The 15024-nt window shown below is 41.7% G+C and overlaps 2 protein-coding genes across 7 annotated transcripts in view; one reads left to right on the forward strand and one right to left on the reverse strand.

Annotated features, from left to right (window-relative positions):
* Window positions 1-13508, reverse strand: part of TRIP12 (thyroid hormone receptor interactor 12) — a 78991-nt gene extending 65483 nt beyond the window's left edge. For 2 of the 6 annotated variants that reach the window (XM_068955090.1, XM_068955089.1), the window contains exon 1: window positions 12951-13099. The gene's annotated coding sequence lies outside the window, so the exon portion shown is untranslated. Of the gene's footprint in view, window positions 1-12950; window positions 13103-13445 lie in introns of those variants that run through there. The other 4 variants (XM_068955087.1, XM_068955088.1, XM_068955085.1 and 1 more) reach the window with 4 other exon arrangements.
* The window catches only part of FBXO36 (F-box protein 36), a 30522-nt gene continuing 28994 nt past the window's right edge, over window positions 13497-15024 (forward strand). Inside the window, exon 1 of the mRNA XM_068955098.1 lies at window positions 13497-13678. Coding sequence (XP_068811199.1) covers window positions 13583-13678 — 96 coding nt within the window. The 5' untranslated portion in view covers window positions 13497-13582. The remainder of the gene's footprint in view (window positions 13679-15024) is intronic.

The raw sequence follows: 15024 nt of genomic DNA on the forward strand, positions 1-15024 counted from the left end.
GTTTTTCTTAAATAAAGAGACTTTTCAGATGTGGTATAGCACTGTAAATATGGTTATGATGGATACTTTTCTAATTCAAATGACAGCATAAACAATCTGTACTCATTCAAGTGTGACAGATGTTCTGAGCCAAAAACACCTCATTTTTTTATACCTCCATCAACGAGCTTGACAGTAATAATGCTGAACTCCACTTCTGAAAACCTTCATGCAAGTTTAGCTTATGACTAAAGTTTAGTTCAGACTAAGAGAAAACCCAAACAAGCTAGTCTTAAGGGTATTTGAACCATCAGTCTGCAGTATGTAGTTACTCAGCTGAAGCCACTGTAACTTCCAAATGGTACCACAGTACTGGTATGAGTTTAAGACCCAACTAGATTTCTTGAGAGACATCACAGTGAACGTAGCCACCTCAATCAATCACAAAGAAAAGTTAATTCACCTTATGCAAGAATTTTAAGCGAAAATCTTATGTACCTGAAAGTAGATACTCTCACACCACTACATATATTTACTCAAAATTCCCATTGTTAAGTATGTCATTATTTCAGGCCCATAACCTTACATAAATGCATTAGCACAGGGATACAGTACAAGTCAACGTTTCACAGTCCAACGCCTATGCAGGCCATTTTGATGTTAGAATTCAGCCTATCAGACTTTGGGAGTTGTACAGATGCAGCCATTTATATTTTGACCAAGTTATACAGCCAATTTAAAATCTGACACTTTGAGCTGTCACCAACCCTCATCTATAAAAGCTTTTGGATTCTGCTGAAACAACCTGAAATTAGATCAGTTTCTCCTCTGCTCTCCCACCACAAATATTTTTTGGGATACACTCCCACTCAAACACTCTAAACAGAATATCATCCATCCTATAGAAGCCAGAAGAAAGGCAGTGATACTAGGACAAAATCCTGCTCCAATCTGTGCATGTACAAAGAACAAAACAACTTAGCTGATAACCAGTCACAAATCTGTATTTTACAAATTTTTCCCACCTCAAAGTTGGGCAACTCACTCCCACAAAAAACAATCACACAGCAAATCTATACCGAGATAAGGTGCACCTCTAGTTTGCTGCCATAACCTGGAATATCATTAGGAAGTAACAAACTACATTGATTTTGGACATACCTTGACTGACTAAATTCAAATATTTAAATCACTATATTCTACTACAGGTTGCGCTTCTGCTTCTAGCTGCCACAGGTAGAAATGCAAGTGTGGATACCTAGACTTCAACTACTTACTTTATGCTCTTTATTGTCAATGGAAAGAGCGGATTCTTCTATAGCCGACTTTTTAAATAGGTCAGATAACATGCATAAGTCAAGGATAGGGGCCTACCTGTTCAAACTCAGCTATGTCTCAGACAAGCTATCTGAGAAATAGGGGAAATACAGCAGTTCACATCTTTTCTACTCATCATACTCAGTGATGTTACAGAGGATTGATGAGTCAGACTGAAAAAGCAAGATCCTTGAATTACTAGGGCTTTGCTGCTCAAAGCTTAAGTGTGCTGGGTTAATATCTTTAGGACACCTTCCCTTCGGGAATTAAGTGTACGAGATCCCTGTGGGAGCTACCAGCTTTAATAGTATAGCTATACCATTTATGGCAACATGGATTAAGTCAGTGGTGCAAAAAATTGCCTATGTAACAAATGCTTAAATGTTCCTTTGATCTTTCTCTCTTCCTCTTAACTATGTCTCAGCTGGCAACAAGGTATTTTAATAGTACAACTATTTAAGAAAAGGCCCATTACTGACAGTATTTCCAGAAATAGGCCCTCTCCTCTTCTGAGCAATTCAGATTCAATATTAATTCTTTCATATACCTTTCACAGGAAAGCCTATCCTCCTTTGCTATGCTAGTAGTGCCATGAAATCATATTTGCTTACTCTATGAAGTGTTTAGACAGACGTTCGCACTGAACAAGAGTTTAACAAAAAAGAGTAAATACTCTTTGATGAGGACTATTAACGACTACAGCTTTTCACCTCTGTCAGTTTCAAAGCAGTCTGTGGTACAGCAGGCAAACTACAGCAAGCAACAATACTGTTGTCTAAAGTAGTTTCATCTTTCAGACACAGCTGGAGTTAAAATATTCACACGCAGCTACTGTGGTTGGAGGCCCAGTGTTGAGAAAGACAGTTGGAAATGGCAGTTTCTGAAAGTTATGGGTGCTAAAGCATTTGTAACACTTTAAGGCAGGCAGCAATCTTACATTTGCTACAGAATAAAATGTAGAAGTTTTGATTCAGTAATCACAGGACAGGAGCAGAATCCTGAAGTGAAAGATTATTTTTGAAGGTAGAACTCAAGACACTTGATACTGACTATTGCCAGGCTAATGGAGGATAAGTCATCCATGATTTTATTCCTGCTCTGTTGAATTCAAAACTATTTAAACAAGCAGTTGCTGTTAAGTAGCATCCAAATAGAATACATCATCACCCAAGTTTAGCAGGAAGTATGTGTAATGATGAACAGACTATTATCCATAGAAGGAAACTGTGAAGAGGAAAGTTTTATTATTATTGTTATGGTCTTATTTCAACATAACTACAGAGGTGATATGGCTATCTAAAAGTCAGAGCTGTTCCCTTGAAATGCATTTCCCCCCGCCAAACTATCAAAACTCACAAGTTTCCTAGTCCCCCCTCCCTCCTCCTAAAATAATTATGTTTCATACAAATATGAAACAATAAATCATTCTAATGAGAAACTTGCAATGCAATGAAGCACAATTATACAGAACAACAAGAGATCTTCTATCTGGGTACTAAAAACAATGAGTTTTGCTCTAAGCCAGGACCTTGTCAGTTGAAACAACTGTTAGTGACCGCATGTGCCAGTTACTTGGGGGGGGATGAGGGAGGGTGAGAACACTGCTTAGGTGCACTGAGTAACTGAGAACACTCCCGTGCCACTGTACAAAGTATTCATCTGGAATACCATATCCTGTCACAGTTGGCCTTGCTCAAGAGAGATGAATTCCAGTTGAAAGTACCGAAGAATGCTCTTACAGGAGGTGACTAATAATTATTCAGTCTGGCAACATGAAGGTTAAGAGGATATAAATGCTTTCTGTAAGTGCCAAGAGTAAGACACCAAGAAGAAGAGAAAATTACTTAAAATGAGAGGTTAGCTTTGACAGAGCGAGCAGGTAAATATATACATTATATATATGCATACACACACACACACATATATATATGTGTATGTATAATCATTCAAGCTGGAAATTAGATTATGCTAAAATCCAAGAAATGACATGCTGAAAGTCTTTCAGGGGGACTGAAAAATAAGCAAGAGGGGAATGGGGAAAACACATGAGAATTAAAAATCACAACCACATATACTCTTTATTGCTTTTTAGGTGGTTGCAAGTAAACTAGAGATTTAAGTGATGTACCAACAGTACTAGCGGATTACATTTTTGACCCATGAAGTCTCTTACAAAGCCTATTCCTATATAGTAGTACTGTATCACCCTTCTTACAGGCACATAACTGACAAATATCAAGCTCTTATGCTCTATTAGACCAACCAATGGAGATGAGACAGCTTGTTCAGAACTGAGACACTCAGGTACAAGAGGTACTCCAGGGGCTCACTTCCTCAAACTGAAGATCTTCCCACTAAGGAAATAACTGAAACACCATCCTCATTACCGAATCATCCACTGTTTATCAGAGGGTAGACGAAAGCACAGATGACACCGCAAAGAAGCGATGCATACCGTCTGCAGTTTGTGATGAGTTTTCCTTGTCTTGTCCCCATGGCACTACCACTGGTAAAACAGTGCGGAGGCTAAGGGAAGAAAACTTGTTCCAGCCTTCTGCTAGGAAAAAAAAAAAGGGGGGGGGGGAGAAATGGAGGAAAAAAACAAAAAGGGAAAAAAACTTTCCTCATAGCAGGTTACTGCAGTAAGCAGTGACTTTTAGGATAAAAAAAAAAAAAAGTAAAAAAAGTAAAAGCTTTGGATAGGGTCAACCTGTGCAGAGGTTGTTTATCCAGCTTGATCCTTCTGTTGCTGTGTCACTCAGTGCCCATATGTTCAGGTTTGATATCTCCCCACTGGGGAAGCAGGGGGAGGGGAACAGAAAAGTGCCAGAAGTCTATACATTCAGAAAACCAAAGCAGCTACTCAATTTTTTGGCAAGAGCTCTATACAGAGCTAGCAGACAAAAAAATACAGCAGCACTATGAAAAAGTAACAGAGATCTTGTAATGTTATTCACAAGCATATAACACAATTGATATCCGAGGAAGGGTTACAGAAGAGAGAAAGATGAAAAAAGTTAATTTTGTTGTTAGATCAATTAACAGCGTCACCCATTATCTAGTTTTTGATCGGCTATCTCCCTGAGCTGACTTTTCAACTAGCATGACATAACTTTTTGTTGAAAGTCAATACACAAAATCAAAAAATCTGTGAGGAAGAAACTATTTCTTGGTTCAAGGCAAACACTTCTAGAGGAGGACAACCATGAAAGATACATTAAGCAATTCTGTGATGCACAGCAACCCACTTAACTTACCTCTGATTTTAGGTTTTTTAAAAGCTCCACTACCACTGAGATGAAAACTGATTGCATTAACAGTACAAGTACAATCTAATAGGTTTTCCAGTAATTTTAAGTGGCTGCGGAACACAGCAGCAAACAAATAGATACCACAGATAAAGGCAACACTAGTTTAGGACAGTCTGACTGCTAAGAACAGGTCTAGAGAATTGATACAAAGTGCTTCTGGTGACATTACAAGTGCTACCAGCAGGCAGCATACTTAAGAGTTAAGTGTAACATCTCATCTGCCTGAAACTGTCAGAAATCCAGACTTCACCTGAATATGTAAAGTAAAGAATTTTGAAAAATAGGTGGTATAAGTGCATTGTTCACCCACTGAGTTCAGTTACCTAGTAGAAATCTACTTTAAATAAAGTTACAAGAATAGTTTTAACAGCTTTTGGCTAGATTTGTCACAGAGGAAAAAGTCTTATGCACCCAGAGAATACACTTTACTCTTGACAATCTCTGGAGGCAATTAAGTGTAGCAGCAAGTGCTTGTTGTACTATATTTCAAAAGTAACAGCTGAGATTACTGCGCTTGTCACTTTTTAGGTGGAGCCTGACAGCCTTCCAAAACTTTACATTAATTTTAAATGTTCTTTCAAAAATTAACTCCTAACTAAAAATACATTTACCTCAAGTTTCCAAATACACAGCTCTCAGATTCTAGCTTACTTGAATTCATGAGCATACAGCACAGCTGAGCCAGAACCTTCAGGGCCCACTCCATGCAGGCTCCAGTTCAGTTTCAGCAGCATGTCAAGAACCTCTGTGCTATACAAAGGAACATCATCCTTGCTACTTTGACCATACTGTTTGAGTACCCAAACATTAATGAAAGGCAAATTCCACAAAATTCCCTTTCTTCTTCTAGTTAACCTGTAGAAGTTAAATTCTATCATCTCTCAAGAAAGTATTAAAAATTATAAATTAAGTTTGTGCAACTGCAGTTCTCTTACAAAGTTTCTTCCGATTCAAGATACAAACCGCTGATGAAAGTTTTGAGCTCAAGTCTTCCGGTTAAGAGCCTAGAAAAAACCATGGCTAACAGCTACATCCAATTGTGTGTCTATAAGTACTTGAGGTAAATGAGAAATTGAGTGTATGCAGCAATATTGTATCAGCTTAGAAGCTGTCATATGAGAAATCTGAAGAAAAAAGCATATTAACTATCTTATTTTTGGTAAAGAAAAATATTTACTCTTCTGCCAAACTTTTTGTAACAGAGTCAAGGAAAAGAAAGCAACTTTTCAAACTCACATCCATAATCTTAAGGCATAATGAAAGTCTTCATTCTTACTGCTACTGTTTTATTGTAGAAGCTGACCATCTGCTAACAAGGCAGAATATTACCAGAGTAAGATATGGTGACACACATCATTACAGAAACACACACACACGGGGCGGGGGAATACAGTAGTAAAACAGACTGTAGCTGTTCTTCAAAGTATGATTTTTTTTTTCCTCCAGTCTGAATCCTGTCTTAAAGCTTCCCAAAATTTTGCAGCTTCCACCAATTCCTTTAAATGAGATTCAGTTGATAAGGTGCTCGCTACAGAAGTTTTCTACTTAACTTCAAATCAAGTTGCATTCTAATGTAGACTGCTGGTATTTGTGCTTTTTCCATTACTTGATTGAGTTGATTTATTTTGATTACTGGTGCTAAAGAACAGAAATCTAGCTATCTAGCTATGCAGCTTCTCTTCAGGTGCTATTCACTGAAGCTTTTTCACAGGGATTATGACTGTCTGTATGCTCTCATTCAAGTTGGTGATTCTCCCCCCGCCCCCAACCATGATGGACAAGTTCATCTAGCTACTATACCTGAAACTACTGCAAGGTCAAAACAAGTGAAGTTTTAATGAGAAAATACAGTTCCCACTCCGTAGCTTGATTACAACAGAGACACTATATCCTAAAAATAAAGAGGAAGAGAACACTTACTCTGTAAGGCTGAATTCCAAGTTTGGACTCAGCATACTGCATATTAATATGCACCTTAAGTGACTTTTTTCATTAGTTGTCTTCTGTAGATGCATATAGCTACATTTCACCTGTGTTCAGAAGGTATATTTACATGCACACCCTTTCCTAAGATCCGGGATGGACTCTCTATGCTGAATAAGCTAATCAGATAAAGGATTTGACATTAGAAGACAGAACACTATTAACACAGATAAGACGCAATCTTCTAGCCCCACTGTTAACCGTGTCTTATTGTATAATTTTGTCAGAAAACAAACTTCCATCACAGACTCATCCTTTACAAAGGTATGATGTAAAGGGAGGTATCCTTAGTAAATCAAGGATTTAGAATAAGCATCTATTCTTTATTCTAGCATCAAGAATATTTAATGCAAGTCCCTTAATTGTGCATGTATTTTTGTTTCCTTTTTTTTAAGTCTGCCAACACTAGGGTTACTATGGATTTATGGTTTAATTAATCCTCACCTTTTGTTTGGTCTCTCAACATAAGATTTATTGTTCCTAAAAATCTGTATTCTCAACTTTGAAGATGCTGCATAAACATGCACTTGTTTTGATTTCTACATTTATTCATCTGTGCTCAGTCTTTCTTTTACATTAAGGCGATCTTAGACTAAGAGATGAGGCACAGAACTGGCTTCAAGCACATAAAATCCCACGGCACAAAGATCTTTTTTCATATCCAGAGTGGCTAAAACAAGCCATAACAAGCTTACAGTGAAGCAAGGAAGACACAAGTTTGACATGGAGATAGAAGAGGGAGAACAAAGAAGCATGCATGCCTTTTTAAAGTAAAGATAGCAAAGACTAGACCTGGCTGCCTCGGAGCATAAGTATGTATCAGGTGACCTATGAAGGTTTGTCCCAAGGCCTATTTTTCTAATGGATTTACTTTTAAGAACTATCCCTAAAAAGCAATCAAATTAAAAATTATTCATTACAGTTACTGCTCTGTATTAACAATGAGTGACACTGACCATGTTTCAAAAAGCATTGAATTCACAGTAGTCATCACAAATCTCAAAGAGCTGCATATTGCTAGCATTAAGATTCTAATGGCCATCTCATGACTAGACTGCCTTACAAATGTTCTCCAACACCTCTGCCCCCAAATCACGTATACATATCAGAAAATGGAGAATGTGTTCACATCCTTTCATTTCCACCTTTACAAAAGGCTAGCAAGTAGTTGCTCTTCCTTACACTAAGTTTACTTATTTGGATGCTATGCAGTAAAACAATAATTGTCAATGACAAGTTATTTTGAAAGCAGAATGCACATGAAATAAGTCTTGCCTTTCAGAGCTTAAAAAAAGCACAGCTTTCTTGTTCAACAAGTACCAGGGACTTCAGTTTCCATTTTGAAACACCAAATTGCTCCCTACAACTCAAGGTTCACATTCCAGCAGATGACTCAGATCCTTTCATACCATTTCAGAAGATCAATTCTTTGCAATTCATCATACATACAGCTGTGTGGTGAACACCTTAAAAAAAAAAAAAAAAAAAAAAAAGCAGTCCAAACTGCTCAGAAAACATTAAGAAAATTGTGATTTTTTTTTCCTCTTAAGAGAGCACTGTAGTGCCACACATTATGGAATCCTTTAATTCTCTCTCCCCATCCACATTTGTTGGTTTGTTTGTTTTCCCTTTTGCTTTCTTATCACTCAAGGAGATAGAGCTATTTTATCAGCTCTGTGATCAATGAAAAACTATTTAGATTACTTACTTATTCAAGAGCAAGACTCAGGTGGGGAGCTGGATTAAATGACCTCCAGAAGTCCTTTCCACATCGTTATCTTATGAATTATAACAAGAGGTTTGGTTTGGGACCAAATGAAGGAAACTATGGCTTGCACTTCACTGTTAGTACCTCTCACACTTCTTAAATTTAAAGTCCAGTGTTAGATCAGGACAATCAATACGTTCTTGATACACACGTCCTTCTTCCAGTTTTTCCTTACAGGAGTCTTTACTTCAAAGGTATATAATCTATTGTTCTTATACACTGCACTTTTCAGCCAGGTTTGTACTGACTACATTCGTGAGTCAAGTAAGACTGGCAACAGTCAGTATATTGCAAGACAAGCCTTATTATAGGCAGTGAGAGTAAACAGATTGGTTGTGTGTGCTAGAACCCTGGCTGCCAGACAGAATTCAAGGAGAATATGATTGCATATTTACATAGTTAGATTCTACCAACTTGATGAGAAAAAGATCATCATATGGCAGGATGAGGACAATTGCCACTCAAAACTAACCTTTGCACTAAAGCAACCACCATGAGTGTCTAAAAGCATCCAGTGGAGAAGTTAGTTGACTTATCTTTCACACGGACTGTACACTTCACATCACGTATAACTAGAAATTTTCTATTTAGAGAAGAACTTATGTTGAATTTATGTTTTAAAGCTAGCCATCCTGCTTAAAAAAAAGGTGATGTACAAGCATTTTATCACAGACGCTTGATCACCAGTGAGAAGTATGAAGATACTTTTTCTTAAGTAACAAAACTATTTCATGCAAATTTGAAAAAAATTATCAGGAGGGGAAAAAAAGAGAAAGCAAATGTGACTTTGTTTTCCAGTTGCCAGCCACATTTGCTCAATTAAAATATCACTATGAAAACCCTCAGCAAATTGGTTTATATACTGCGATAAACCTGCCATGATACTTTTTGTAGATTAATATCTTAAAAGCAAACTTAAGTTTACAGTAAATATTACAGAAGGAAAAAAGGAAAAAAAAAAAAAAACACAACACAGACCCCCAAAGGTAATCTGTTACCCTACCACCACAAAATTCAGAAGTACCACTACCTTCAGAGACTGTACTGAAGTGAGACAGTGATGGCTTGATTAAGAGAGCTTCCACTACTAAGAATTTGCCATGAAGTCCACAAAGTGCCTTATAAGAAGTAAACATCAATAATTTCACAGGTGAGGAACAGTGCACAGGTCTTCTAACAGACTAATTGAAGACCCCAGAAACACCCTAGGTCCAGTGGTTCTTGACCACTGGCTAGCACACATTGTACAACCTTTGGATGCTCAATACTGTCACAATGATCTACAGTGTCAGTGCAACAGAAGACAGACCCACAATCAGAAATGTTCTACACAATGCTTACTAATTAGAGAGATAGAAGATGTAGCACGGCCTATAAGTACAGAGCTAACACATAGATAGGTCTGAGATTCATTTACGCCACAAATTAAATCACAACATGTAGTATAGTCAGATAAGAACATTCCTAATCATGCTTCAGCTTCATTGCTTAGAAAGGAAAGGAATTTTAGTCAGGTTATCTTATTGGATTGTCTCAAAGTAAATAATTGTACTTATCAGTGATAGCAGGACTTACACGAACATACTTCATGACACTAAAGTCATCGGTCTTAGGTTTTAGCTAAAGTGCTATAGTAGGAATGCAGGGCCTCTGCATTTCCCTTCCTCTTGCTTATAGTTTTGGGTCTAAACTTAGAAATGATTTTATGAAAGACTTTTCATTTCAATTTTTTATTCTAGAATATTTGCATTCTGGGTTTGAAGACAAGTAGTCAAAATGTAATATGCAAAGAAAAACAAAAAAATGAACTTGTGTCTGGTTCCTTATTGAAAATGGTACAGTTCTGTTTATTCATTTACTAGAAGGGTACAGGTTGTTTCCCTAATGGTCACTTGGGGCAGGAGAACTTTTGCAAGACTTCAAAAAGCTCCATTTTTATAAGCTCCTACTCAACAGGTCAGCACTCTTACTGAAGTAGACCTTCTACATTAAATAAGTAGTAATGCCACATTGAGAATGACCTACAATTTTTATTTTCTATTAACAGCTAAAACCTGAGCCATCTAGAGACTGGAGAACATGCAGTCTTGAGAAAGTTGTCCGTACAAGTTTGCTACTCCCATATAGACCCTAGGAATGAAGCAATCAGACAGCTGAGATTTCTAGCACAACAAAAGGAAATGTTGAATAGTAAATATTAAAAAAAAAAATCTTCCATTTTAATATCATAACTAGTGCATATGCAACTAAGCCATTCACAGTCAGCTAGGTTTTAGGAATGCAGAAGCAATTACACAAGTTGAAAACATGTAAGCTTCTGAAAGCTATTGACTATGGATTAGTTATAGTATAAAAATCAGTGTTCTGGTGGGTAGAAACTATATAGTTCAAATACAACAGTAACCGTTAAAATATCAGCTGCGAAAAACTGAAATACTAGCTAATGTTTTCATAAATATTTAATTACTAACAGTATTTATTAAAATAAGTTACAAAAAAAGTTTTACCATTATTTAATTCAATTTTTCTAATACTGCTTTCATGTTTTGTATGCTCTGCAGTTTTACTTTTAGCTTAAGAAAAAACTTAAATACTTCACAAATCTGTCTGAACAGAATTCAAATATCAGGTCTCAGTCCACATTAAAAAAAAAAAAGTATAATTAGAATTCTAGGACTTTTGGGGGTGGGGGGAAGAAGGAAGGGCACAAAGAGAGAATTGGAGAGAGATCAGATAAAAAAAATCACAGCGATGCTGCCTAGTGTTTGAAGTCTTACAAAGAAAGTATATCCACAGTGGCAGTTTCACCAAGAAAAGCTCAGAAAATTAATTTAAATTTATGTAATTAAGTTCCTCTTCCTTCACATTATGAAGGATGGACTTCATATTTGTCAGGTGATAACTATTCAATTCCTTTTTCTTTCACCCTTTAAAGCACTATGAAGCTCAATATTCATCATACACAATACATAAACTGTGGAAGTCATCCTGTTTGAGGAAAGTTTTGTGCTTTGGTGTCAGAACCTCTGAATCAATATTACTTCTGCTAAACAAGACAGAGGGAAAGAAGACAAAACAGTCTTCTGCAGGAGGAAAAAAATAAAAAAAAAGAAGTGATTATTAGATTGCTGCACATCATAAAACTACCCTGAAAACAAACTGAACATACTCTATAAATGTTTCCAAGTTGCATGCCAGACTTGCAGAATAAATTTAGGCCAGAACCAAGCACTCATTTCTCTCCCGTGTATAAATGCGACACAATCAGGCCTCACATGCAGGCCTCTCTCTCCAATACAGGCAGGACCTTTGTTCGATACGTCGATGTTTTTCCCCCAAAGCCCTTGACATAACTTTCCATTCTTCCCCCTATTATTTTCCGGTTCACAGTCTAGACTTTCGGGCTCCCACTCGCTGAAAACCCCTGACTGTCGAGAAAGCCAGTGCACTCGGAATGGGGGGGGGAGGGGGAGGAAGGGGGAACAATAAAAAAGTTGAACAGCAGGAAGACGGGCCTACAGGTCTGGTGAAAGCCCCGGGATCGGTTTGCTGGCCGGCCCGGGCCGATCGGGGCAGTAAGCGGGGAGAGCTCGGCGCGGTGCCGGCAGCACCCCCAGGCCCCTCACTGCTGCCCGCCCGCCCGGGCACCGGGAAGGAGGAAGAGCGAGGCAGGAAAGGGAGAGCCCAGCGTTTGATCAGCCTCCAAGTACGACGCATTATGCAAGCGAGCGCTAGGAACCGGGGAACTTGTTTCTTGACTGAAAGCAACAAAAACAGCAGCCCGCAAACATTAACTGGGAAAATAATCCCCCTCCTGGGTAGTCGGCACTGTAACTCCAGCCCTACAGGCGCCTCCATTCTCTGCCCACCTTCTTCCTCCCTCCCACCCCCCCCACCAAAAAAAGAAAGCTTGTGAAATATGGACGCCGGCCGATTATTTAGCATTTTTATCGAGCCGGGGAGGGGAGAGGAAAGAGGAGTTGCTATTTTTTCCCTTCAAGATATTTGATAGCTCCTTAAAAAAAAAAAAGACAAGGAAGGGGGAAAAAAAAGGCATTAGGGAAAAGGGGGCCAAGGGGAGAGGGGGAGAAAGGCGACGGGGAAGGGCATACAAATCGGTACGGCCGTGTCAACACTGACACTGCCCTTTTGTATCAGCAGCCACAAGGGCCGGGGAGGGCAGGCCGCGCTGCCACCGCACGCCAGGCCGCCCGGGCGAGCCGAGGCGAGGCGGCGGCCCTGCCCGGCGCCGGGGGAGCGGGGATGCCCCCGGAGCGGGCTCCGGCGCCCGCCTGGCCATTTTGTCAGCTCCATTTCCCCCACCTCCCTCCCCTCCCCTCCCCCGCCCGCCCCATCGCGCACCCCCAGGCCCCGCCGGCCCCCCCCCGTTCACCAGCGCGGCGTCGCGGTATCGCCCCACCACCACCCCAACAATGCTCCGGGATGGCGCTGCTCCCCTCCCCCTGCCCCGGGCCGCCGCGAAGGGCAGCTCGCCTAACGCTGGGATGACACAACAGGGCCGCCCGGCCCGCAGGCCGCCGCGGGGCCCGGCGCCGACGGCGAGGCGAGGCGCGGAGGGAAGCCCCCGGTACCTAGTTTGTCCCGATGCGGCCTCCGCAGACGCTCCGTGCCTGCCCTCCTCCCCGGCGGCAGCCGCCTCTTTTCCCCCTCAATTATCAGCTGAAGCCGCAGCACCGAGCAGCGCGTCGTCCGCCGCCTCCGCTGCCGAACCCCTTCCAGCGGCGTGGGGGGGGCGGGGTGGGGGGGGGAGAAGGCCGGGGGACTACTTTCTGCCGGCGCCGGGGCTCCGCCGGGGCCCGCGCGCCCCCCCCCGGGCCGCACGGCGCCCGCTGCCCGGCCCGGCCCGCCGCTCCCCTCGCGGGCCCCCGCTGCGGCCGTGCGCTCGCCCCGCTCCCTGCGCTCGGCGGCGTCGGCACTCGGCTGGCAGTATCCCTCCGCCGGGGTCGTCACCCCTGGGTCCGCGCGAGCGCTGCCCGGAGCTGGGGCTGGAGCCGGCGGCGCGGGGCGCTGCGCTGAAGGGGTGCGCGGGGCTGGGCGGCGGTGCGGACCCGGACCCGGACCCGGACCTGGATCTGGATCCTGCCCGGCGGCGGCAGCGCTAATCTCGGCCGCGCTCCTTTAAGAGGGGGCTGGGCTGCCGGTGACCCCGCGTGATATCCGCCTCTTCCTGGTTGCCATAGCCACCGCCCGCCAGCGTCCCAAAATGGCGTCGCTGCTGCGGGAGCAGTTGTTCGAGACGCGCGGGCAGGCCCCGGCCCCCAGCAAGGACTTCTGCCAGTTGCTCGTCACCCGCCGCCAGGTGGGTGCCGGGGCGCCGGGCCCTGCCGGCCGCCGGGGAGGGAGCGGGGCCCCGGCGGTGCGGGCTGTGGAGAGGCCTCCTGAGGGGAGCCGCGGCCACGGTGAGCGTGCGCTGCCGGCAGGGTTTTTCTCCTTGTACAGGTGAACAATAGTCTTCGTCCCCACCCCGAGGAGCCGGGGGCGGGGGGAAGATTGTTGTTTACTGTCCTGAGCTTGTAGGAAGGCGTTTTGGCAGGGTTTGGGGGGTGGGAGGAGGCAAGGTGCTTCAAAACGCTGACTTGGGAGCCTGGAGGAGAAAGCATGTGCGTCTGTGGTTCCGTAACCTGAAACCGAAGCCCGTCAGCTCTCAAAGGTCTCTCGAGTAAGTGATGTGGTGGCACCGAAGCCAACCAGACCAACAGCAATCCTTAAATTATATCGCGATGTTCTCCTAAGGCAAGTTTAGAAGCCCTCTTAGAGTAACAAGACTTACAACAACAAAGTCAGTAGTCTAAAAACTCTTTCCTGGAAAATAAGATCAAGCTGTCTCTCTGCAAAGAGAGACTGTGTATGTTTTACTTACGTTATGTGAAGGTGTTTAGGTATCCTGCCTTTTGTTGTGTGCAAGACTGGTTTTCAGATAAGGGAAATAGGCAGTGCTAAAAAAAAACCTAGGTGATATCCCAGGATTCTGAAGATGTTTTCTTTAAGTGTACTGCAAAATATTCTATAAGAAGACTTATCAGTACAAAACTAATTCAATGTTAATTTCCAATGAGTAATATCTAATAGCGAAGCAATGAGACTTGACAAATCTGAATGTAAGTTTGTAAGAGTGAGAAATAAAAATTATAAAAGATTTTTTTGTTTGTTTCACTTTGACCTGATTTTGACTGGATTGACTTGTAGGAATAAGAGATGAACACAGTTTTTTTTGTTTTTTTTGTTTTTTTCCCAGCCTGGACCTAATGGGTTAGATGTTGTGAAGGTTCAAGAGTTTTGCTGAGAAAGATTTAAAATGTCTCAGAGGAACACAAAAACCCCAAATATTTTGAAATTAGGAAGAACTTCTGGTTTTGATTTATTTTCTCTAAATAAACCAAAATGGTGAACATATTTTTCTCTGGTGGTGTGGGAATTGTCAGGTCTGCAATTAGGAAAATAAAGGAAAGGTAAGGGGGCAAACTGAAGTTAAGCTGTAGTTCCAGCTTAACTGTATTTCATATGCTACTTCTTGTTGTCTCTTTGATGCCATCGTTTTCTCTTTAAATTCCCAATGTCTGTAGTAGTTTCAGAGGGGGCCTAACAGGGACCTGTTGGTTTCTTCCCGAAAAAAAATTTTTTTGAGGCAGAACTTAGAAGGCAATC

Source organism: Struthio camelus, chromosome 9 (genome assembly GCF_040807025.1).
Source record: "Struthio camelus isolate bStrCam1 chromosome 9, bStrCam1.hap1, whole genome shotgun sequence".
Classification (NCBI taxonomy): Eukaryota; Metazoa; Chordata; class Aves; order Struthioniformes; family Struthionidae; genus Struthio; species Struthio camelus.